A 23751-nucleotide genomic window follows, 5' to 3' on the forward strand; every position below is an offset into this window, starting at 1 on the left:
TCTAGCTGGCCCAGGACTGCAAAATAAAAAGATCCACGTTCCTTATTCTCTACACAAAATGCGGTTTTAAAAAAGTGGAAAGATCTAGGGAGCTATACATAGAAAGCAACAGTGAAAAGAGGGAGGGGGGTGAGGGTGGGGAAGGAGAGTCCCACCCCCACCCCCTCCCAGGCCCTGGAGCCCCCAAGGCTCTGGGGGCCTTGACATGGCAGGAGGCAGCTGTCAGCTCTGAGCTCTTCCCAGCTGGGAAGGCCCCTCTTGTGGGGGTGGCCAACAAGGATTTCCGTGGCATTGTGGGCTCAGTGGGGGGGCTCCCAGGCCCCAGCAGCGGGCCACAGAGGGAGTGTGGCTTCCCCTGAGCAAGCACCGTGGCATGATGTGGTTGTCGTTCGACCCGGGAACTGGAGGGCTGGGGCAGATTCCCGGGTCTCACGAGGTACGTTGAGTGCGTGCGTGCGTGCGTGCGTGCGTGCGTGTGAGAGGATATTCATAGGGGCAAGAGGGAACCAGGACAGGGGTCCTTGGGGTCTTTGCAAGTGGCCACGGATGGCAAACATAGCCTGCCTGGCTGTTAGACATGGGAGAACGCTGGCCTTCCTCCCTTGTGAACAGAATGGCTGCCACCAGAGACCTGGCCGCTGCCCCTGCTGAACTGGGTGGGCAGGTGGGTGTGGGCTGAAGGAAGATGCCCTGTGTGTGGCCCCAGAGTCCTCAGGCTGGGGGAAGCATGGCTAGCTGGCTTCCAGTGCCCCGGATGTAGTGTGCCCGGCTCCTGAAAGGTGCCGGTTTGAGGTTTTGGCTTGCTCCTTTGGAAACGGAAAAGAAAGAGGGAGGAGAGGGAGGAGGAGACTGAGGAGGAAGAGGAGATAGAGGTGGCACGAGAGGGGATCTGGAATGCTTTTGTGTTAGGGCGCCTCTGCTGCCGCTGTCTGTGCCTGTGGGGCCTGGGGCTCCTCGGGCGGAGGGTCCGCTTTGGAGAAATTCATCTCCAGGATGTGCCGCTGTAAGTGCCGCACCCACTCCTCCTGGATGGAGAGGGGCCCCTGGAATTCCACCTCACAGAACCTGTAGGGGGGGAACAGAGAGAAGGAGAAGTGGCCACTGCAGTGAGGAGAGGTGGAAGCATAGCCCTGGCCACACTCTGAGCATCAGGCACACCTACTGCTACTCAGAGTCAACAAAGTAAGCCCAGGATTTGACAGAAGGGGGACCCAGAAGCTAGATGTTCTCCCATGTACAGCTACCTCTACCCATCATGGGGTCACGGTAGGGTCCCCTGGAGACCCCTGTCTCTATGCTCAGGGCAGTCTGCTGGCTCAGGGACTGGGTATGGGCCATCCAGCTTCCCAAGCACCTCTGCCAGCTGACCGAAGCATGTGCTCTGAAATGGAAGAGAACATAGAGAAGCAGATCCTACCCAACCAGGCCCCAGGAGAGAATGATGGGAGCCAGGGAAAGGGAGTTGGGCACTAACTCCTACCCATCCAACTCACTAGCTCCTCATCCTCTCGGCCCCAAGGGAGGCCTCACAGCATAGGGGCCCAGAACCCAAGCTCATGGCTCCGAGACTTAGGTTCCAATCCTACCTCTGACTTGGCCTGTGTGGCCTGAGGCAGACACATCACATCTCAGACTCTGTTTCCTGGCCTCTGATGTACACACGGACTTTGGTAAGAATGAACTGAGACCTACTTTTTTCTTAATCCGGCAAATACTTGCCAAGCGCTTACCATGCGCCAGGCACAGTTCGAATGCTTTATACTCAACTCTTTTAATCCTCATAACAAATCTATTAGGTAGGTCTGTTATCAACCCCGTTTTATAGGTGGGAATATTGAGGCATGCAGCAGGAAATCCTTGCTCACGGTCAGTAAGCTGGGGTCAGAGCTGGCAACTGAACTCAGGTCTTGTTGGCTATAAAGCTCAAGGTCTCAGCCTGATGCTCTGTGGTGCTGCTGTCTGTGAGGAGCCCTTAACCTGGGTCCAGCCACAACCCAGGGCAGTCCTTGAGGCTACATCTCCTGCCTCCACCAGCCCAAGTCCTGTTCAGAGGCTCTGGAGGGCCAAGTCCCGGGCGGGTAGTCTCTCTCCCTCCCTCCCCTGAGGGCTGCATACCTGCACTTGAGGGTGTAGATGTTGCCAACGAACTTGACGAGTGATGTCTGGGGGGGCCGGGGCACCAGGGAGGGGACTGGCCGGACCCGGGGCGGAGGCTGCCGCACCTCCTCCAGCTTCTGGTGCAGGTCATTGGCCTCCTCACCACCCCGGGCTGCAGAGGAATCTGGAGGGCGGGCTTGTCGGCGCTCAAATTCTGAGGTGGGGAAAGGTGGGGAGAGGGACAGGAGATGAGCCAGAGGGCAAGTCCCCTGAGGAAGTTCCTGCCTTCAGCGAGCAAGGGGCAAATGCTGTGGGGAATTTTAAGTCAGGACAACGGATGACTGGACACCTCCTGGACCTCGGGACAGGGGGGATGAAGGATGGATGACTGAACGGGAGGGCAAACTGGGAAAGCGACTTAAGGGCAGATGCACAGCAGAGAACCCAGGGGGCATCCAGGAGAACCCCAGTAGGTGGCAGCACATGACCCTCCTCCACCAGCACTCACTGTTGATGTTCTGCCGTTGGTGCTCCTCAGCCTTCATAGTGCCTGGTGGGCTGGCTGCCAGAGGCCGCTCACCACTGTCAGCTGCCCGGCCAGCCTCGAGCCCTGGCTCACACCCGGCACTGCGGCCCACCACGGCCAGGCCCCCGGGTGCCAGCCCCAGGGGCGGCCGCTTGTCGCCATCGCGGCCATGGCCGGCACTGCGAAACTTCTTGGTGAAGGGACGGCCGCCCTGGATGTAGCTGCGGTAGGCGCCCACCTTCTGGGGCCGGTGCTTGATCCACTCACTCAGCGTCTCAATGGGTGAACCGTTCACACACCACTCGGTCACGCCGAACTGCCGCAGGTGCGCCCGTGCATGACTGGCCAGGGCCTTGCGGTTTTCGAAGTAAAGGCCACACAGCTCGCAGCAGGCCTCAGTGGCTGCAGGCAGAGGGGGTGCTGCTGAGCCCCAGCCCAAAGGGAGCAAGGGTACCCAGAAGGCGCTGCCCAGGTCAGGAGCCAGTCCCGCCTCCCACTGGGGCCTTGACCCCCACTGGGGATAACTGTGTGCACGGCATTGCCCAGCCCTACAGGCCCTGGCAGATGCCCTCCCAGGACCCTGCCAACCACTGCTTACAGGAGTGGGAGGTCTTCTCATGGAGGGTCTTTGCCTTGAAGGGCAGTTCAGTCTGGATGTAGGTCTTGGCCTTAACCTCTGCTGGGAGGAGGCGGTCCTCCTGCAGGGGCCGCTTGGCTGCCACTGAGCCCAGGTAGCTGGTGGCTGAAGGCTTGGCACCAGTGATGGGTGCCAGGCTGAGCTCGCGGGGAACCTGGGCTGGCCCAGCTCCTGGTTTGCCTGGCCGGCCAGCCATTGGCGCCAGCGGCAAAGGGGCCTGCATGGGCCCAGGGGCCACCGTGAGGGACCCGTCCTCAGCCAAGGCAGGGGCCAGGTCTCCGGCCGGCGGCTCCTTCTTGATGAGGCATGGTTTGGATTTCTTCTTGAGGATCTCCCGCAGCGTGTCGATGGGTGAGCCGTTGACAGACCACTCGGTCACACCCATCTGCCGCAGGTGCGAGCGTGCATGGCTCGACAGGCCCTTTCGGTTCTCGAAGAACTCGCCACAGAACTCACAGCGGATGTCACGTACTGGCTCTGCCCGGGACGCTGCAGGGGGTCGGGGCAGGGGGAGGAGAAGGAGGTGGTGGCTGTTGGCAGGAAGCCTCCAAGCTCAAGGTCAGTGTTAAGTGCCCTTCTGTCCCATCCATGCAGCCCCAGACCTGAACGACCCGCTCCTTCATCTGCCTCCAGAGGCCCTTGTGTACATCATCCAGCCCTTCTGCTTGTTCTGTAACCTCAAATTCTAGCTGCCTTCATGATGACTCCCTATGACATTGTGAAGTATCAAGGAACAAGCACTCCCTGGATCCTGGGCTCAGACGCAAGCTTGGCTGTGACCCCCTGTGTGATGCTGGGCAAGATACTTGCCCCGAGTCTCAGTTTCCTCCTCTGCAAAATGGAGATGGAAACCACCTCCCTGTGTTACTGGGGTGGGGGGACCCTAAAGCGGGAGCCATTCAAAGCACGTGGTATAAAGCAGACATGAAATGCATGTGAGCACTAAGGCAGAGGCCTGGGCCATCCTCACCTGCTCGGCACACAGCAGCTAAGTGACAGTTTGAGAGAGAAATGCACTTGCTTGTTATAACAGGGATGTTACAGCTACTGCATAAAGAGCTTTAACCGTTAAAGCTAAGTGCTTTACACCACTTAAGAAAACCCTGTTACAGAGTTGGGACCATGCTGATCTCCATCTTCCAAAAGAGGCAACTGCCCAAGGTCATATACTGCTAGACTCTGGAGCAGCCGAGACCTTAACTCGAACTCCAAATGTCAAGTACTTAGTGACCAGGAATATGAGGAAGACACCCATTTCCAATACTCATATACTCTTGCCCACGGCAGACATCACCAATTGATCCCTAGGAATCTGGATGGTAGCCACTACCAACAGATTAAAGATGGTACAGAGATAAAATCTTTTTGCCATTGCCTAATGACACAATTCTGCCGCCCTCATAGGAATGAGGAATAATCAAGAAGCAGCTCAGTTGGGGGTCTGCATAGCAGGAACCTTGTCCTTTAGGCCTGCGTACTTCCCTTCCATTGCAACCCTGGGTGTTCTGGGTATCCCCGAGGGAAATGTGGGGGAAGACCCCTCTACCTGTTCTCCCTGTCCTGCCCCAGGGACACACTTACACAGGTTCAAGGGGGTCATGTCTTCCCGAGGTGCCACCCAGGGACCCTCGGATGGGTGCGGCTCCCCATGAAGGGCCCCCGGCAGCATCTCCCGCTTGATCTCCACCCGCATTTGTTCAGGCTTCAGCTTCTTGGGCAGGGAGGGTGAAGAGAGGCCTGGGAACATCTTCCGGGCCGTGGGAGGAGAAGAGGCAGTCGGTGAGTGGCCCAGGGGGCTGCCTGGTGGCGGTGGCAACTTCTTGGCCAGGGGTGAGAGATGAAGGTCCGCGGGGCTGCGGGCTTCCAGTGAGCTGCCAGGACCTCCGCTGCCCACCACCTTGGCCAGGGCTTTTGGGCTAGGCCCTGACGGGTTGGGGTGTCCACCAGGCCGGGACTGGGTCCGTCTCTTGAGGATCTCCCGCAGCGTGTCAATGGGTGAGCCATTGACGTACCACTCGGTCACGCCCATCTGCCGCAGGTGCGAGCGTGCATGGCTCGACAGGCCCTTTCTGTTCTCGAAGAACTCGCCACAGAACTCGCAGCGGATGTCACGTGCCGGCTCTGGGCCCGAAGCTGCAGCAGGAGAAAGGGGCAGTTAGCACCGTGGGCACTGTTAGCACAGTCACCTGTGGGTCTCCTGGTCGGCTGGGCGTGGACAGCAGCACGTCCAGGGGCTGGGGTGGTGGTGGAGAGCAAGTGCAAGTGAGGGAACTGAGGAGCAGGGCGGGGGGGCCAGACACCCGGCAGGAGCACAGGGAGGCTCTAGAGAGCGCATGGGCCCTTGGTCCTGGCAGAAAAGGACAGAACCAAGACTCGACGGCTCTGCGGGTCCTAACGAGGATGGGGGCAGGAAGTGGTAGCCCTGCCATCCAGACCAGGGGCAACCATGGGCACCTTCCACACCAAAAGGCAGCACCCCACCCTTGGCCTTCATTCTCAGGGAAAGTCTCAGTCATGGAGGTCAAAGGCCAAGAGAGAAGGCCTAGCAGCTGACTGCCGACAAGATCTCTGGGCAGAACTGGTCCACTGCTAAGGGCCCCTGTCCACTCCCTGCCCCAGCAGGGAGGGAGTAGGGATGGGGCTGTGACCCCCACCCTGGGAGGGGCTCCAGGGCCCGCAGGGAGGAGGGGGCGGCTGAAGCGAGAACCTACAGAGGTTGAGAGGAGACGGCTCCACATCAGAGGCCCAGAAAATGCCAGCGGCTGCGGCGGCTGAGAGGTCCTGCTTCCCCCAGGGGCTGGCCATACCCTCGGCCTTCAGCTTGGCCTTCGTGGCCGGCGGTGGGGGGGGGAGCAAGGAGAGGGCCGCAGAGGCGGGAGGAGGCCGCCCCAGCAGGGCCAGGGTGCCACGCCCGGGTGGGAGGCGGATCTGGACGCCGTCCCTCCTGATGAGCCCGTGGAGCACGTCTATGGGGGATCCCTTGGCGTCCGGGTCGCTGACGCCCAGGTGGCGCAGGTGGGCGCGGGCGTGGCTGGACAGGCCCTTGCGGGTCTCAAACCAGGCACCGCACAGCTGGCAGTCCAGCTCTCTGCCCCCGTCACTATCTAAAGCTGCGGAGACAAAACACAGGGGGGTTCACGGCCGCCACCTTGGCCGGCCCTGGGGGACTGAGGCGGGAGGGCCTGGTGTGATTCTCGGCTGCCCAGGCTGCTGGAGGTCCAAGACTCGTGCCACAGATTTAAGAGGTTTTGGGAAGCTGAAAGTCCTGTTCTGTGCCTAGCCCTCTGGCATCAAGGTGAGTGTAGAGAGCGTAAGGATGTGGAGTACAGAGGCAGTGGCCAAATTCCAATGGCACAGTCTGATGCTCCCAAGCCTTCTTCCCAGGGACCTCAGCTATGGAGCTGTGCAGGGTGTGGGGCGGGTGCAAAGCAGGGGCCCACAGGCTGCTGAGCATCATACAGCCAAGGGCACACCTGCTCAGAACGCTGCTCCTGGAAGCACAGCAGACAGTGGAAGCAGCTTTGTCGGAATGTGAGGAGCAACTGGGGTGCCCTGTTGGGCAGGGTGCCAGACCCTAGGCTCACCCCCAGACTCTAACGACCACAAATGTGTGGGAAGGCCTAACTTCCTAAGGGATGCCCTTGTTAAATCTGCTCATGTCTGTGAGTTTCTTTGCCATGCTCACAGGCAGCCCAGGAGGTACAGCTCCATCCCTGGGCACACAGGTACCTCTGCAAAGGACACCAGGAGCAGGAGGATGTGAAGGCAGGGCCAACCATGGGACCTCCTGTCAGGTGGACCACTTGTCTACCTGCAGGACCCAAGGTGCCCCACGGGAGCCCTGGTTACCTTCACTGCCCCAACCCTCAGGCCCAGAGAAAGCCAAAAGCTGCCCCTAAGTGGTAAGGATGACCCTGGCAGGCTCAGTAGCCACAGCCAGGCTTCCAGGGGTTAGAAAATCGAAGTGAAATGGGAGACAGATAATATGCAGCGTGGCTGGCCCAACAGGAGACGCAGCACCTTGATTAACACACTCTGGCCCAGTCGACTCAGGACACAGGCGCTGTAGTCCCCATTGCCCCCACCCTGAGCCCTGCAGCCCAACCTGAAGCCCTGCCCCTCCCAGTGCCAGGACCTCCCTCGGCTCCCAGGACCCACACTCACTGAGGTTCAGGGGCCCCTCGTCCTCAGACTGGGGCCACTGTGCCTTTGGGGAGGCCGGCCGGGGGCTCAGGGACAGCTGGGGGCTCTTGTCCTCAGGATTCTTGGGGGTAGGGGAGCCCGCCAGGGCCAGTGATGCCTTCTTGAGGAGTGGGGAGCTGGGTGGGTGGGCCAGGCCCTTGGCCGAGAAGCCGGGAGGTGACTTGATGGCCTTGTTGACAGCAGGGGCATCGAGGGGCTTGGCCAGGGCGAGCAGGCCGGGTCGTGGGGCTCCAGCAACCATTTCCTTCGGCGAGCTGGACTTCTTAGTCAGGCCCGGGGGCAGCCCAAGGGGTGTGTCGGGCAGGCCCTTCTGCTTCACGAGCTCGTAGAGGAGGTCGATGGGGGCACCGCTGCTCTCCGACTCAGCCACCCCAAGCTGCCGCAGGTGGGAGCGCGCGTGGCTGGACAGGCCCTTGCGTGTCTCAAAGCAGGCACCACAGACCTCGCAGGTGGTCAGGCTCTGGGCTGGAAGGTGAGACGGAGGCCAGGAGAGCTAGCTGTGAGGCTGCACAATCTCTGTTCTCCCACTTCTCCTCCCCTTGGGGCCCCGCTCACCCAGGCTCTTGCAAGCATTTTGCTTCTGTCAACACCTCCCACCCTTAAAATGACCCTAATGAGGCAGGAATTAGCCTGTTCAGTTTGCAAATAAGGAAACTGAGTCTCAGAGAGGGGAAGAGTTGTGCCCAAAGGCACACAGCAGGAGCACAGCGCTTCTGTGGTTCGGCCAGTGGAACGCCTTTCGGATCTCTAACGTACCAGGGTGCCCTGGCAGCAGGTTTTCACACAGATGCTGACCTGCCAGACAAAAGCTAAGGCCTAGCCACCATATGCAGCTTAATTCATGCCCCAAACGCTAGGCTGGAGGCCTCAGCCATGGTCTCTGTGGTGCCCTGCCTGCACCCTCTTCTGCAGAGCCCTGATCCCTGCTTATCTGCTTCTCTGCCTCCCTGCTCCCCAACTTCAGTGACTCCCAAGGACAAGGGCCAGGTCTGTTTTGCATCTCTCACATCCCTAGGGTCCAGCACAGTGCCTGTCATTACTCAATAATGACCTGAGAATCAATGGACAAACAAGGCAGTTTCATGCAGATCACATAGCTATCAGCAATCAAAGTCAGCAAATGAACTGGGTCTGGGTGTGAGCTCTGGATGAACATGTCCACTGCTTCTCCGGATGCCCCTCCCTTGACCAGGGCTCAAGGCCATGCATGCCTGTGACAGCAAAAGCTCAAGAGAGAAGATAGCTGGGTGTCTCCTTGGTGCCATGAGAGGCCAGAGAGAAAGCTGTGGCCAACCTGGGGCCCCACATTAACTCCCGGGCCCCACATTAACTACCAGGCCCAAAAGCTCCCTGTGAGTGTGACCAGCCTGGCCGGCACCCTTGCCTCCTGCGCCACTCACCCTTGAGGTCTGGCAGCTCCTGCTTACTGCCATGAGGAACCTCTGCAGCCACTTTGCTGCTCAGCCGATTGGCCACCTGCTCCAGGGGCCCAGGGACAGGCAGGCTCTTCTTGGGGAGCAGGGGGGAGCCCAAGTCCATGGCCACCATTGCGTTTTCCTCAGAACCCAAGCCTGTGAGGTTGGGAAGACAGGCTCAGCCCAGGCAAGGCGTGGGCTGTCTACCCCTGTAAGGACTGAGGGCCAGGGGTACATTGGTGGTGGTGGTGGGAGCCTTCTTCCTCATCTTTGGTGCCTGCTCTCACTTTGGAATGCAGCTCACCCCATGAAAGCTGAGGCTCCGTCCATAACCCCGAGCACCAATATGACGCAGGGATGTCAAGGCTGCCAACTGACAGCAGAGACTAGGAATGGCTTCCACCTACCAGAACACGGACAGGTCAGGGGACGCAGTGCTAGTCTGAGCCAAGACTCCCACCTTAGCAGATCTCAGAGAAAATATCTCTCTGGGCAGAGAGATCTCTCTGGGCTCCTCTCTGTGGAGGGAAGCATCTATCAGTCTTGGGGGCGGGTAGGTGGCAGTCAGAAGGGGAATTCAGTAAGACAAGGCCAGGGACAGAGGCCAGAGAGGCAAGGCAGAGGCAGGGAGCTCAGAACATGAAGAAGGCTCCAGGGAACTTGTGGGGAATCTCCACCAGACAAGACAGCTGGGGCTGGGGTTGCAGAGACAACTGGGGATCCTGGGGTGGTCTGATCACAAGCTAAGCCCTAGGTGGGGTAAGGTAAGAACTAGGATCCTGGACCAGCAGGGGACCTTACTGGGGACAGAGAGAATAGGAATCACAGAACTTTATAGGAAGTCTCTGAGGCATCCATCAGGCCAGGAAGCTTCTCCGGGTGAGGCGTATAGGAGGACAGTCAAAGGTGAGTTTTCATGGTCTAATTTTTCAGAAAAAGGGGCTTGAGAAGCCTCTTGAGCCCCGGGTTTAGCATTCAGAGCATGAGAGAGCTCTGAGAATGAAGGAACTGTGTGTCAGACGGGACCCTGAAGGTGCTCAGTGTTGTTAATAGGAGGGCAGGCAGGTCCCTGACTCAGTTTGACTCCTACAGAGGCAAGGAGACGTAGGTGGTCCGGGGGATGCACCGGGGCACGGGACGCCGAGGACTTTGTCAAAGCCTCCGGGTGGAGTGGGCGCGTCTGTCAGATGGGGCAGGGCCCTTGTCAAGGCTGAAGTGACTTGGAGTGGGTTTCCGCGCGGGAGATACAGGGACTGTGTTAAGAGACGATCCAGAGGCTCCAAAGGGTTCAGGGGGCATCTGTCAGAGGTGGGGTGAGGGTTCCGCGAAGTGACGGCAGAGAGTGTTTCTGAAGCCCGGGACCCTGCGAGCCGCGACGGGAGGCCCAGGGTCCCCGCGACTGGAGGGCCTGGGGGGAGGGGAAGTCCCGGAGACTGGATGGCGGGCGTCGGGGCGTCGGCGGCGGCGGCGGCAGGGGGCGAGCGGGGCGCCAACTCTGCCCTCCCCGCACCCTCCCCGGCGCGGGCTCTTACCCGGCGCGGGCGCGGGCCCGGGCCCCGGCTCCGGCTCGGCCTTGGGCCCGTCCCGCGGCGGCAGCGGCGGCGGCGGGGGTGGGGGCGGCGGCGGCGGCGGCGGCGCGGGGAGAGCCGCGGGGCCCGGGCTCTGGGGGCCCAGCGGGGGCGCCCCCGCGGGCGCGCGCTCCCGGGCGCCCCCCGCGCGCGGCCCCGCCGCCGCCTTGCTCTCCGCTTTTGTCACTCGGCACTGGGCGGTGGAGGCGGCCATCTTGGCTCCGGCGCACGCGGAGCGGCCGCCCCAGGCGGGAGCAGCCGAGCGCCGAGCGCCGCCGCCGCGGAGTCCGCTCCGCTCCGCCCCGTCCCTAGGGGCGCGCCCAGGGCGGCCGGCCGAGCGTCGAGCACAGCGAACGAAACCCTTGTCCCCGCCAGGCTGGAGGGGAGCTTGCGGACACACGCATGCATTGCTACGAGCGGCTGCCAACTGCTGCCCCAGCCCAGGTCTCGGCGGACCGGGACACTCTTTCCCCACCCCGGACATCCCTAAAACTACTATAGGAATCCTCCGGCCACACGCATCCGCCTTAACAGCATCCAGGCTCCTAGAGCCCGACGGGCGGAGCTAGGACCTGCCCCGGGACCCTGTTCCATTCCCTTCCTTGCAAGTCTCCCCTCTGGCTCGGGAATCCTGGAAGACACCTGATCCCCAACTAGGAGGATCCCCCGACACCATCCTGGTGTCCAACTGTCCCCCGACGGCGCTGTCCGGCAATCCTGCGGAACTCCCCACAAAAATGGCACCACATTTCAAGCACAACCCGCTTCTCCCTCCCTAAAACTAAACGGATTGCCCCCAGCTGTTATTTGACAGCTGGGTGGAGCCAGCATCTGACCGTTGCCCCGCCCCCAAACTGGCAACGGCTCCCTACCGCCAGCTTAGGGAGGCATGGGAGAGGCTTCTAAGGATAGCCACTTTGCAGGGTCGGTGCCCAGACCGAGCCCTAATCCTGGACATCTTTCCTCAGGCAAGGTTTCCGGGATCTTCTCAACCACTCCTTATCGCCCTCACCCCCAACGTGTTCACTGAAAGACTGATCATATCTTCCCCCCATGTACAGGGCCAGTGCAGTACCAGGCTGACTCCTACGTCTTAATGACTTGGCCAGTTCCCTCAGCACTAACTAGGGGCTGGTACATTGGTCTTCTGGTGGAAACAGCTTAGCCAGAGCTGAACCTGGCTGCTGGATGCAGGCTGCCACTCTTGGGGTGCCTGGCCCAGGTGCCGGGTAAAGGGCGTAAGTTTGACATTCAGGCCTCTGCTGGAGTGACAGAGAAAGAAGGGGGCAATGCTGGAGACTACAAACTGCTTCCTGTGCTCCCCAGCCATCTTCAGAGCAAGCTGCACCTCCTAGCCACCACTGAAACACCACAAACCTAGCCAGGTATGTGAGCTGAATGCCTAGGGGATAGCCTTCACAAAGGCAAGAAGCCTGAGGTCACATCCCCACTCTGCCTCTCCCCGAAGTGTGACCTCAACCAACAACTATCCTCTCTCTGTCCACTATCCACCATCAAATCTCCTCCTTCTCCAAAGAGGAGAGGGAGCTTTGATAGCCCCCCTCTTCCCTTTGCAGACCCTCAAGTGCCCTTCACTGGTAAGGAGGCTTGTGGATGGGTCCAGCAAAGCCCAGAGTACAGAACTAGGTAGGACCCTGGAAACTCCAGGTGGGAGAAACAGAGATGAAAGCCTCAGCCCCAGGCAGCCCCTGGACAATTCCCTTGTTCAGGCACCTTCTCCATTCCTCAGAGCCCACCGTCTCTTCACTGCTGAGTTTTCTGCTTTGAGGTTCAGTAAAGTCTCCCACAAAGTCAGGCTTTGTAAGGCTGGGTCCTTCACCTTTCCACTGCCTCCACGGTGTCCAGCCCCAGGACACCAAAATTTTACTTCTGGATTTCCCAAGCCATCCTATACTGGAGAGACCACCGAACACGGTGTGCGTAAGTCTAGCTCTGCTGCTTTGTGGCTGTGGCAAAGCGGAGGACCCCCAGTTTCCTCATCCATAAAACAGGAACACAACAATCCTCAGCTCCACAGAATTGTTTTCAGGTGTGAGATGAAACCCTGATACACAGCAAGCACTCATGTACGGGAGGGGTTATCAATGCTGCTGGACACGGTAGGCACCATTGAAAATCTAGAATGTAGACTCCTGATCCGCACTGTCCAACTGGATCACCACTAACCTTGTACTAGCTGCATTTCAAGTGCTCAGAAGCCATATGTGGCCACTGGTGACCCTGTAGGACAGTACCGTTGTCTAGAGAGATTTCCATCATCTCAGAAAGTTCCACCAGACAGTGCCGTGCTAGATAAAAGATATCATTAACAGAAAGGATTCTGGAGCCTATGCTTCCTGGGCTTTCAAATCCCAGCTCCACATGCTTTCAGCTGTATGACCTCAGGCATGTTAATTAAACTCTCTGTGCCTCAGTTTCCAAATCTGTAAAATGGGGATAATAACACCTGCCTTTAAAGGATTGTTGTGAGGATGTAAATGAGTCCATATTTGTGAAGTGCTTAGGACAGGATCTGGCTCCTAGTAAAGAGCTCAATAAGCCTATGTTAAAATCACTGTCAGGCAGGGCAGGCAGGAACTGGATCTAGAAGGAGCCCTGGCCCAGCCCCTGAGTAAAACAGCAATGACCCCTAAGTGGCAGGACAGTTGTTGACCTACTTTGTAAGGTGACTTGAAACACTTCCAGGAAAGCAGAGTGGCTGCCCCCTCCCACTCCTCCATCCCTCCGGGCCCCTGGGAAGGGTCAGGGCTCTGGCCCTACCTGCCCCTTCTCCCCTTACCATCTCCGTAGGCTGGCCCAGGGTCCTCAGCCCAGGTGGGTGGGAAGGGCACTGTAAGAGGTAAGCGGGGCCGGCGGGAGGTCAGGAAGCCACTAGGCGGCACCCCAGGTTCACGACACAGGGGGCTGGGGGGCCGCTCAGTAGCTGAGGTGGCCAGCAGCTCTTGCAGGATGTTGATGGGTGAGACAGTGAGCTCCCAGTTGGTGATACCAAAGTCACGCAGGTGGGCCCGGGCGTGGCTGGAGAGGCCGGCACGAGTGTCAAAGCCGGCCCCGCAGAAGTCACAGCGCATCAGGCTGAAGGTGCTTGGGTCGAAGTTAGCCACTGCAGAGAGAGAGAGGACATGGACTGCCTGGCTGGGGATGGGGGTGGGGACAGCCCCAGCTCTCCCCGTTCCCGGGGCTGCTCATCCTCAGCGGATCACACAGTGCCGTTCCTCACCCTGGACGCCTCCCTTGTCCTTTGCTGTTCATGCTCCTGCCTGTATAGCTCACTCCAAGAAGTCTTCTCTTCTTGACCTTCCATTTTCTCCCCTTACGTAGCTCAAAGCATCAGGGACCCCACCTTCAGAAATACTTCTCCAGGGTGGATTTGCAATCATTTGGGTGAGTTTGGGTATTTGATTAATACCCTCTTTCGTCTAGAGCTCATATCTATACACCCCAGCGTTATAAATTACGTCTTTGCTGAATGAAGAAATGGACAAATGGATGGGACACCTTCCTCTGGGAGTCTGCTTGGATCCCCCAGGCAGAGTCAGGGAACTTCTCTTGGCTTCCCCAAACTCCTGGTTCCCCGAGCTTCCCCCATCACAGCCCTGGTCACTTAACATTGTAACTGCCTGGTTTTGTGGCTGTCTGTCCCCTGCCCCTTCCCCCCAGTGCCCATACACACACACTCTCAAACACCATACCAGCACCTCCCCACGTAGGCTCCATGTCTGCCAGCATCAGAACCACCCAGGGCACTGGTGTTGGAGACAGACCCCCGAAATCAGAACCTTGGTGCCTGGGAATCTGCATACACCACAGGCAGCCCAAGGGGTTCTAAAGTCAGCCAGGGTCCCACCACTCCTGTTACTGGGCTGTGCACTCCAGGAGGGCAGGGACTGCTGTTCCATTCACTGTTGTTGTCCTAAGTGCCCAGAACAGAGGGGACCTAACTCGATAAATATTTGTTGAATGAAGGAATCAATGAAATTCCGTGCCTGGGGCTGACTTCCCTGCCCATACTCCTTCTTCCAGCTGTTGGAAGGGCCAGGGCATTGGGGTGTCCCCGCACCTCCTCCAATGTGGTGACCTTTGCCTCAGCTCCCAGGTCTTCTGAGAGGGGAGGCCCTGACTTCACCCTGCTTGGCACTACGGGAGGATTTAGAGTGAGGGTTGGTTGGTTCAGAACTCAGCTGCCCAGCTGTGCATCTCCCAGGTGTTGGAGGGAGGTGGGTGCCGGAGTGAAGCTGCCCTACCTTTTTTCTTCTTCTTCTGGAAGGAGAACCTGCGCTCGATAGCCTTCACCTCCTCGGCGGAGATGAAATGCCGCACGTTGTAGCTGACGCCCACGCGGTTCAGGTGGCCCCGAACGTGGTTGGCCAAGCCGATGCCATTGTGGAAGCGATCTGGGCAGTAGGGGCATTTCCGCTCCTCATGCTTCAGTGCCTCTGCTGGGTCCCCATCCAGGAATGTGTCCAGCCCCAGAGGGCCACCCAGCGGTGTGTCCAGGAGCAGGAAGTCCAGGGGGTGGCCACCCCCCAGCCCCAGCTCCTCAGGCTGCAGCCTCGGGGGGGCCCTGGCTGCCGCAGCCATGACTTGCGGCCCGAGCTTCGCCACCACAACGACCGGCACCATCCCACAGAGTTGCTGCTGCTGTGCCCCTGAGGCTTCAGCTGTCTGCAGGGCTTCTCGGAATGTCCGCTTGAGCTCCAGGGCTGACTGCGGGATGAGGCCGGGGGTGGCTGACGGTGCAAAGACCCCATTTTCGGGGGAAAAGTCCATTTCCGAGGCCAGCAGTATGTCCTCCTCCTCGTCCTCTTCGCTCCAAGGGTGCCTCTGGTCCCCCAGTTGGGCTGAGAGCCCCTGTGGGTGGACAGCACTCTTGCTTCTACTGGCCTGTAAGGAGTAGGGGGCAGATGCTAGTGACGAGGGAAAGGCTGGCCTTCCCTGAGGCCTCTGGCTCGAGCCATGTGGGAGTGGCTTCAACAGTGGGCAGTCCCTCATGCCCAGCTGCTGGCAGCCAGGGCCGAAGGACAGGCTGGGGTCGTATCCAGCAGGGTTCCCCTGCCACATGGGGGCCAAGAGCGGCTCAGCTTTGCCAAAGTAGTCAGTGGCATCAGAGAATCGGGCATAAGCATCCTGGCTGGTGCCGGGCCGGCTGGCAGGGTCCTCCTCAAGAGCCTCACCATCCTCCTCCCAGTTGGCATGCACAAGCCTCATGTGCTCCCTGAGCAGGCTCTCGCTGGGTGCAGGGAAGCCACAGAACACACAGGCACTGAGGCCCAAGGAATCTCTGTAGGGTTGATAGGTGAGGGAGGTGGCATCGGGGCTCGGGCTGCCAGCCCTGCTGCCGCCCCCGAAGGGCTCCTTTGCAGCCTGGCCTTGTGGCTCACGCATGTGCAGCTTGGCATGCTGCACAAAGGCCTTGGAGGAATTGGTGCCAAAGACGCACTCGGGGCACTGCAGCCGTGCCTCCCGGCCCTCGTCACCTGGGACCTGCTTCAGCTTCTGGATCTCCTCGATAATCTTCTCCCGGGAGGCCTGGTGCAGCTGCCGGTGCTGCTCAAGGGCGCCAGGGTCAGCGAAGGCCCAGCCACACTCGCCACAGGCCAGGGGGGCCAACTCGGCCGGGGGCTCTTGGCCCGGGGCTCGGCGGTGCTGGCTCATGTGCTCCAGAAGGTGCTCCTTCTGCTTGAAGTAGATGCTGCACTCGATGCACGGGAACACAGCTGGCTCGTCGTCCTCGTCCTCGTCTGGGCTGGCCACCCCCTCGGCCACTTCCTCCAGCAGTTCACACAGATAGGGCCTCGTCCGGACGGGGGCGAGCAGTGGCTGCAGCCGCTCCACAGATGCCTCTGAGTTCACCGTCCAGGTCTGTGTGGCCACCTCTGAGGCCGACCTGGGGAGGCTCCACTCGGACGGCTGGGCCAGGCCTTCCAGGTCTGCCAGGTGTTCTCCGGTGCCCACCACTGGCACATCCAACGCCTTAGTGGTATCTTCTACCGGCACGAGCACTGTCCGGAAGGAGGTGAGGGGTGGCAGCTGGGGCGGCAGGTCCAGGTGCAGCGCTGCATCCTGGAGTGGGGCCTGCTCTTCTGGGTCTTGGAGCCAGTCGAACCTGGGGCGGCCCCGGGGAACCTTCTCCAAGAGCTTCGATTCACCCTGATGGTACAAGAACCTTCTAGAGCCCTCGAGCTCAGCGTGGGGCTTCACGGTTCTTATAATGACCGAGTCCTCGAACCTCTGCTCAGATGGGATGCCCTCCCCGGCCTCCTGAACCATGGGGTGCTCCCAGGGCCCCCGGCCATCGGGGGGGCCAGGGAAGTGGCCCAGGGGATGGGGTGGTGGGGAGCCCGGCTGGAAGTCCAGGCTGCCTCCATCCCAGCAGCTGCAAGGAAGTGCCAATGGGGACAGGTTAGCTGTGGGCCTCAGTTTCCCTTCCTTGGGCAGGGGAGGGGGTCCCAGGCAGTCTGAGACAGGCTCCAGAGACCCAGCCTGAGGGCTGCCTCAGAGGGGCTTGGGTGTGTTGGGGTGTGGGTCGGGAGGTAGAGGGAGTACATGTGGACCCTTCCAGGGCCGTTGGGTCAAACACTAGATTTAGCTCCCAGGGAACACCTGTGTATGTAGCCCAGCCCCGCTGCATGTGGTGGTGGTGGGGGGAGTGTGCAGAGACCACAGCGGGGATCACAAGTAGTGTCCCCAAGTCTGGTGGCACAGTCAACTCTCATCCGTCCCCTGGGAGGGTCCAAGGCTCCGACCTATGCTTCAGGCTGCTTTTTTGTCTTGGTCCTCCCCAAATTGGGGTGATCCCAGTTTGTTTAGCCTCATCTTTCCAGCAAATTTGGTGAAACTCTGCAGCATAAACAACTCAAGCAAATTTACCTTCCTCCCTGCATCTCCCCTCCCAGAAGGGCAGAGTCAGGAGAGGTGCAAAGTCCCTGCTCAGCCTGTGGCCCCAGTGACCCTGACCTCCTTTGGAGGAGAGGGGAGGTAAGGCAACCCCACTGAGCCTCAGTGTTCCAATCCTAAAAATGGGGATGAGTCCCAAGAACCAGGAGCTTCTGTGCCCTTATGCAATGACTAAGGGAGCTTTCTCGTACCCATGATCAAAGAAAACCTAACACACTGCAGGTGCTTAATTCAAATGGGGACCTTGACCCCATGAAGTGTAGGGTGAGGATGACACAGCTCAAAGCTGGGAAACGCTTCACTTGGCCTGCTGCCTGATTCCCAGTAAGCCCATGACCACTGTGGGTTCTTATTATGACTGTTCCTGATCAATCCCCCTCATTTTCAAGATCTTGCCTCCACGAGGGGCTATGGATCACACCCACGGAACAGATGCAGAAACAGGTTCCACTGAGAGGCTGAGCGGAAATCACAGGGTTACCTCTCTAAGCCCCATCAGTGACATGCAATGTTAATGGGACCATTCCCCCCAGGGTTATGGCAAAGACTCAGTGGGGTAAACCTGCGCTGAGGGCCTAGTACACAGCAAGCGCTAAATAACTGAGAGCTATTATTAATCCCAATATGGATGTTATTACATATTAGCACCCCCCAAGCCATTTAATAAAAGGCTGCTGCCATCAGCATTGCTGTCAATTCCTGCTCCTACCCAACGTCCCTTGGGTCCTCGAGGTGAGGTTGTGAGATGTATCTTAGGGTCTCCATTTACCGATGAGGAAACTGAGACTCAGAGAAGCCAAACATTATTCTAAGGATCACCTGGCAGAGACAGGACTCCAAGGGTCCAACCTCCAGGCTCCTGGCCCACTGGCCCTGCTCTTGGCAGGGATAATGAGAGTTGACTGTCTGTGTTAATCCCAATCCTCCCTCCACCCCCTACAAATGCCCAGGGGCTTGCCTGCAGGGAGCCACCTCCTCCTGCCTGGCCTCCAGATTCCCTCCTATCCCCTTCTCACTCTTGGGGGCTTCTCTCAGGCCTAGACATGTCCTGCTTGCCCCCCTGCCCTCCCTGAGGTCAGGGCCAGCGTGGCACTCACCAGCTGCTGATCCGATGGGTGGCGGAGGTGGCACGGGGGAGGGCTTCGCTGAGGCCAGGATGGGGCTGCCCGTCTGCAACAGAGAGGGGAGACCCTGAGGGGCTGGGGTCCCCCTGGCTGGGGCCCTTCACAGCACCCCAGCTCTGGAAGCCCTGCCGGGCACCTCGGAAGGGCCCGACCGGCTCCCCGCTCCTCTCCCCTGAGAGGCCTTTGGCCTCTGTGCTCCTGAGCCTTGAAAGGGGTTTCTTTGGAGGAGTCCCCTTTGCTTTCCTAGGGGACCACCAGGGCTTGCTGCCTTCAACCCTTCTCTCTTTGCCCCCATCTGGCAGCCAGGGTGATTTTTTTTAAGTCACACCCTGGTAAAATCTCACCTGGCTTCTCATCATACCTACAATAAAAGCCAGATTCCCGACCACCACCTACAAGGCCCCGTGAGGTCGAACCTCTGCAGGTCTTTCCAGCCTCACCTCCCTCTCCTCCTTACCCCTCACTCACTCTTCCCAGACTCCTCGTGAAGCCTCAAACCTACCTAACTCTTTCTGACCTCAGGGCCTTTGCACCAGCTATTCCCTCTGCCTGGAGAACCCTTCCCTGGCCACCTGCTAAACTGAGCCCCTACGATTTTCTCTCTCATTACCTGTTTTTTTTTTTTTTTTTCTTAGCACTCTCTGAAATTGCCTGTGTCCCCTGCTAGCACATAAGCTTCCCCACCCCCACCCCAGGGCCTCATTCACTGTAGCACCTCAGTGCCCAGCACACGGCAGGTGCTCCACCAATACTTGCCAGATGAAGAGTGAGGAGCCCTCTAGTCTGAGCTGCAGAGGGCCCGTCCCTGCCTCCTGCCTCCCAGAACCCCTTCCAGGCCTACATTGTAGAATCACATGCCCTCCTAGGAACCCTCACACAGATAGAGCCAACTCTCCATTATCCGCCTGTGGAGCCAATGCCTGGAGCGACCACAGGAATCCTGGCCTGTGCCTCCTCCGCCTGCCGCACCCGCCTGCCGCAGGCGAGCATGCCAATCGGGGCACAGGCCAATTGCGTGGGCCAAGGTTAACACACTGGGGGAACTTGTGCCCCATCCAGAGCCCAACAGATGCAATTGCTGGATTAGCTTCAATTTGAGGATGGTCCAGAAAGAGCGCTAGTGCCGGGGTTTGTACTTTTTCAAATCCCCTACTGTCCAATTTGCCCGGGAAATTGAGAGCTGACTGTCAGAGGCCAAAAAATTAAGAGCTGTTGAGGGTAGAGGGTAGGGGTCAGCAAGTTGTGATACTGCCAGGGGTCTTTCTGCTGAGTCTGAGAGAAGGGTTGTGACTGTCATGTGGCCTCTGGAAGGTGAAGGTGGTGATGGGGATACAGAAATTTGCATCATCTAGAACAGTGTCTCAACCTTGGTGCTACTCACATTTGGGGCCAAATCATTCTCTGTGGTGGGGGGCATGCTGTGTATTGTAGGATGTTCAGTAGCATCCCTGGCCTCACCCCCAGATGCCAGTAGCCACCCACCGCCCTGACCCTTGGCCCTGCAGTCATGAAAACCAAAATGTCCTCAGACATTGCCAAAGTGTCCCTTGGGGCAGAATCGCCTCCATTTGAGAAGCTCTGGGGTAGACTGATGGGGAGCAGGGCCAGGTCGGAGTGTGCTCGGATGAAAGGGCTGGTGTGGGGGGCGGGGGCGGAGGATGGAGTGGGTGGAGTGTTGCAAAGGGTGGGAGGATTGGGAAGTCAAGGCCTGGACCAGCTAAGGGAGTGAGACCCCAAGAAATGGGTCTCTTGAGAACACAGGAATCACAGACATGAGTTCTCAGGAGAGGGCAACCATTTCACAGGCAACAAGCCCCAGCACAGGCTAGAGGTGCAAGTCTGAGGGTCCGGGTGTCCTGATTCTGAGATTCTGGGACCCCAAGCTCCTGAGATTCCGAGTGTCCCAGATTCGATGATTCTGCGATTGCCGTTGTCTAAGAATTCCACGAGCCAGGGGGCCGTATTGGCCTCTTTGTTTGAGCGGCTCCAGTGAAGCTCCTATTTTTAGTGGCAGCAACTTTGGAGGAAGCAGACCCAGCAGGGCCCTGTGTCCGAGACACTTCGGGGCTGGGGGCTCATCCAGAGGCCTCCACAGCCGGTGGGGGTCCAGACAAGGCACCTTGGATGCAGCCCCCGGCAGTGGCCATGCCGAGGGGCCCTCATTGGCTCCTGCCATTTGGGGTCCCCGAGGGGCTTTGAAAATGAGAGACTGAAAATGAAGAGCGTGTCCGTGAGCAGCTTGAACCCCAAGCCAGGCAGCTTGGCAGAGTGACCAAGAATCTAGACATTGGAGTCAGACAGATCCAGTTCCAGCCCAAGAGGGAACCTGAAGGGCATGCCTTTCCCGCTCCAAGCCTGTTTCCTCCTCAATATAATGGGAACAGCTACGGCCCCAGTCTCGAAGGGCCAGTGACCCGATGCCAAGGAAGATCACAGAGTAAATGCTCGATCCAGAGAGTCGGCGGTGGAGGGAAGGAAGGGAGATGGGTGTGCCTGGGGCGGGGTTCAGGGCTGGCTGAGACATGTCCCAGGTTGGAAGCTGGAGGCTTGACCGGGAGCCTCAGGCCCACTCACTCGATGCTCTGATTTCCTCCTCAGCCTGGGGCCCCACGAGGGCAGAAATGACGCGTTGTTCATCCCCTAGCCCCCTGGTCCCAATGCCAGGCATGCACCAGACTCTTCAGCAATCCATGCGGACCATCTCAGCCCCACAAGCTTTGGATGCACCCAGGAGGCCAACTAGAGAGGCCAAACTGTGGGTGAGGGGCTGCAGGGAGGCTGTAGGAGCTCCAGGCCAACAGCCATAACGGAGGACAGAGAAGGCAGGGGATTCATCCGTGTCTAGGTGGAGTTTGGAGGCAGCCACTCCAGGGGTGCTCTTGAGGGGCTCCAAGGACTAGGTGGGCATGAGGGAGGGCCCAGGCTTCTGCATGGAACAGCAGCCCCAGAGGCTGTTCCTATTTATAGGCATCACAAGACTCCTAGGGCAGGTGCCTGCTTCAGGGAAGGCGGGGTGGAACGGGCTGAGAGGGCAGCGGGGGGAGACACTGTGTCCGACGCCCAGGCCCTCCTCCAGCTTCCAGGCCGCGACCCTACTCCAAGTCAAGCCACCCTTGCCCCGTGCCCCATATGCTCAGGGACACCGGTAAGGGTGGACCTCACCCCCCTCAGCAGCTACATTCCCCTCCTCCGCAGGCACATGCACTGGACCCTGGATGATTCCCCGGGGGGAGTGAGGACATACCTACCCACCTACCTACCTTCTTCTCTCCAGACCTGGGACTTCTGCCAGGTACAGCAGAGCGCCCAGTTTCTCAGAACCAGACTCAGAGAGGGCCCCAGGACCCAGAGTCTGTTCCGCAGGGCTCCCACAAAGTCAAAGTCCTGGGCCTGTCTTGGCCAGCCGCATGACCTGGGACACGGTCCTGCCTCTCTTTGGGCCTGAGTTACTAATGGTTTGGAGGAGGGGATTGCTAAGGTTCTCTGAGCAGGGGTCTCACCCCCTCATCCCCTTCAGGTGCCACCAGTCACCTCCACGCCATTGCATGTGTGGAGCCCCCTGCCTAGATGTTCCCTGCCTCTTTGTCTGACTCAATGTTCCTCATCCAGGACTCCTGGGTGTCCCCCAGCTTGGGCTTCCCCCATTGCAACCTCAGTGACTGTGTCCTAGCACCTGGTGGCTGCTCTGTCTGTCTGACCCCAGATGGCAGGGTCCAGTGGGGGCGGGGATGGTGTGTATACTTGGTCGTTGTGCACCAGTGACCCTTAGGAGGTGCTCTGTAAATATATGAGTGTCATGAGCATTGCCAAGGTGAACTGGGGCAGGTCAAGGATGCCCTGACACAGGGTGGTGGTTAAGGACGAGGGCTGTCAAGCCAGGTTACTGCCTAGCTGTGGGCCCTTGGGCAACTTACTTGACACCTCAGATGGGGTCTGAGTTTCTCCATCTCTAACATGGGATAATAATAACCGAGGCTACCGCAAAGGGTTTTTTTGAGAATGACATGAGATGATCACATAAAGGGCTTGGTGTGTAGGAAACCCCTGACAGAGTGCTTGGAGATTCCTGGAAACCAAGGCCTTTAGAGCAGGCCAAGGAGATGAAGGGAGACATGTAGTACATCAGCCTGTACTGCACTCACCACTCTTCACCTACACCAGGCTCCTGCCTGGCCCTTGAACATGCCAGGCTCCTCCTCACCACAGGGCCTTTGCACCTGCCGTTCCCTCTCCCTGGCTTGCCCTTCCCACCATTCATTCCATGCTCCACTCAAATTCTACCCCTTCAGGGAGGCTTTCCCAGGTTCCCCAGGCATGATCCTGGCACTCTGTTTAATACCTTCACAGCACCTGTCACTACCTGCCCGTATGTTATTTTTATAGTTGCTTGTTGTCTGTCTCCCCTACTAGAATGTCAGGTCCCTGAGGGCAGAAACTTTCGCCACTTTTGTTTACAGCTGTATCTCCAGCACCTAGAACAGAGCCTGGCACATAGTAGTTGCTGAGTATTCAATGAAGGAATAACAAATCTTGAGGTGGGGACAGTGTGAGATTCCCTTTTGCTGGGAAACCGAGGCATAAAGGGGTGGCTGTCATCCCTGACTACCCAGTCTCTCCCTAACCACTAGAGGGCATAAGCTGTTTGGGGCCAATGGCTCAGGAGCAGGACTCGCCAAGACAGTGCAGCAAGAGGGAACTGGGATAGACTGATGGGAATGGGGTATGCCCATAGGGAACAAGTGGGCTCAGGGAGGGGAGCTAGGGGTGCTAAGCTGGGCACCTGGACCCAATTAGTATGCTCAGAGAAGGAAGCCAGGCAGACCTGAGTCAAGTCCCGGCTCCTTGTCACCCAATGGGGGGCCTTGGTCAGGTCATTAGCTCCCAGGACCTCTGTTTTCACAACTGTAAAATGGGAAACTAAGCATAACGCAGAGGCTCCGAAACCAGGCAGAATCAGAATTCCAACTCCGCCCCTGCTGGGCTGGGTGACTTGGCCCTCCCTGAGCCTCGGGGACCTGGCTGGATGCTCCCCCAGGGCCACAGGGCCCACCCTCTTACCAGAAATGCCACCTCTGCCATCCAGAATGTCTCGAGGGCCTTCCTTGGTGACAGGCAAGTAATGGGTGGACCGGAAGATGCAACCTTCCCCCTCAGCAACCTCAGCCCCACCTTCGATGTCCTCCCTCGGCGCTGGGCCAGGCAGTCTCTCGGGGCCTCGAGGACGATCCGGGGCGGCCAGGCCGCCTGCCAGGGGCCCATCCAT

At 59.0% G+C, this 23751-nt stretch overlaps 1 protein-coding gene across 5 annotated transcripts; it reads right to left on the reverse strand.

Annotated features, from left to right (window-relative positions):
- Window positions 1-905: 905 nt before the first annotated feature.
- On the reverse strand, window positions 906-23751 carry WIZ (WIZ zinc finger). 5 transcript variants are annotated; one of them, XM_065874426.1, is made up of 12 exons: window positions 23547-23751; window positions 18462-18534; window positions 14712-16843; window positions 13247-13570; window positions 8864-9034; window positions 7425-7928; window positions 5972-6370; window positions 4842-5393; window positions 3222-3749; window positions 2606-3025; window positions 2116-2311; window positions 906-1065 (listed from the first exon to the last, which is right to left on the reverse strand). In XM_065874426.1, the coding sequence occupies exons 1-12, from the start codon at window positions 23749-23751 to the stop codon at window positions 906-908; spliced, it is 5664 nt and encodes a 1887-aa protein (XP_065730498.1). The 5 variants fall into 5 exon arrangements, with proteins under 5 accessions (XP_065730498.1, XP_065730500.1, XP_065730501.1 ...); XM_065874428.1 differs by lacking the exons at window positions 5972-6370; window positions 8864-9034; XM_065874429.1 differs by lacking the exons at window positions 13247-13570; window positions 14712-16843; window positions 18462-18534; window positions 23547-23751 and adding an exon at window positions 10411-10660.

This window comes from Phocoena phocoena, chromosome 3 (genome assembly GCF_963924675.1).
Source record: "Phocoena phocoena chromosome 3, mPhoPho1.1, whole genome shotgun sequence".
NCBI lineage: Eukaryota > Metazoa > Chordata > Mammalia > Artiodactyla > Phocoenidae > Phocoena > Phocoena phocoena.

What these genes read in the sequence shown, in the direction of transcription:
- WIZ (XM_065874426.1), bottom strand. Translation starts at nt 23,751, where the DNA reads ATGGATGGGCCCCTGGCAGGCGGCCTGGCCGCCCCGGATCGTCCTCGA. An exon ending in CATGACCCCCTTGAACCTGT is followed by an intron (nt 3,750 to 4,841) that starts GTAAGTGTGTCC and finishes GACCCCCTGCAG; the next exon opens with CGTCCCGGGCAGAGCCAGTA. An exon ending in TGAGAAGACCTCCCACTCCT is followed by an intron (nt 3,026 to 3,221) that starts GTAAGCAGTGGT and finishes CTCTGCCTGCAG; the next exon opens with CCACTGAGGCCTGCTGCGAG.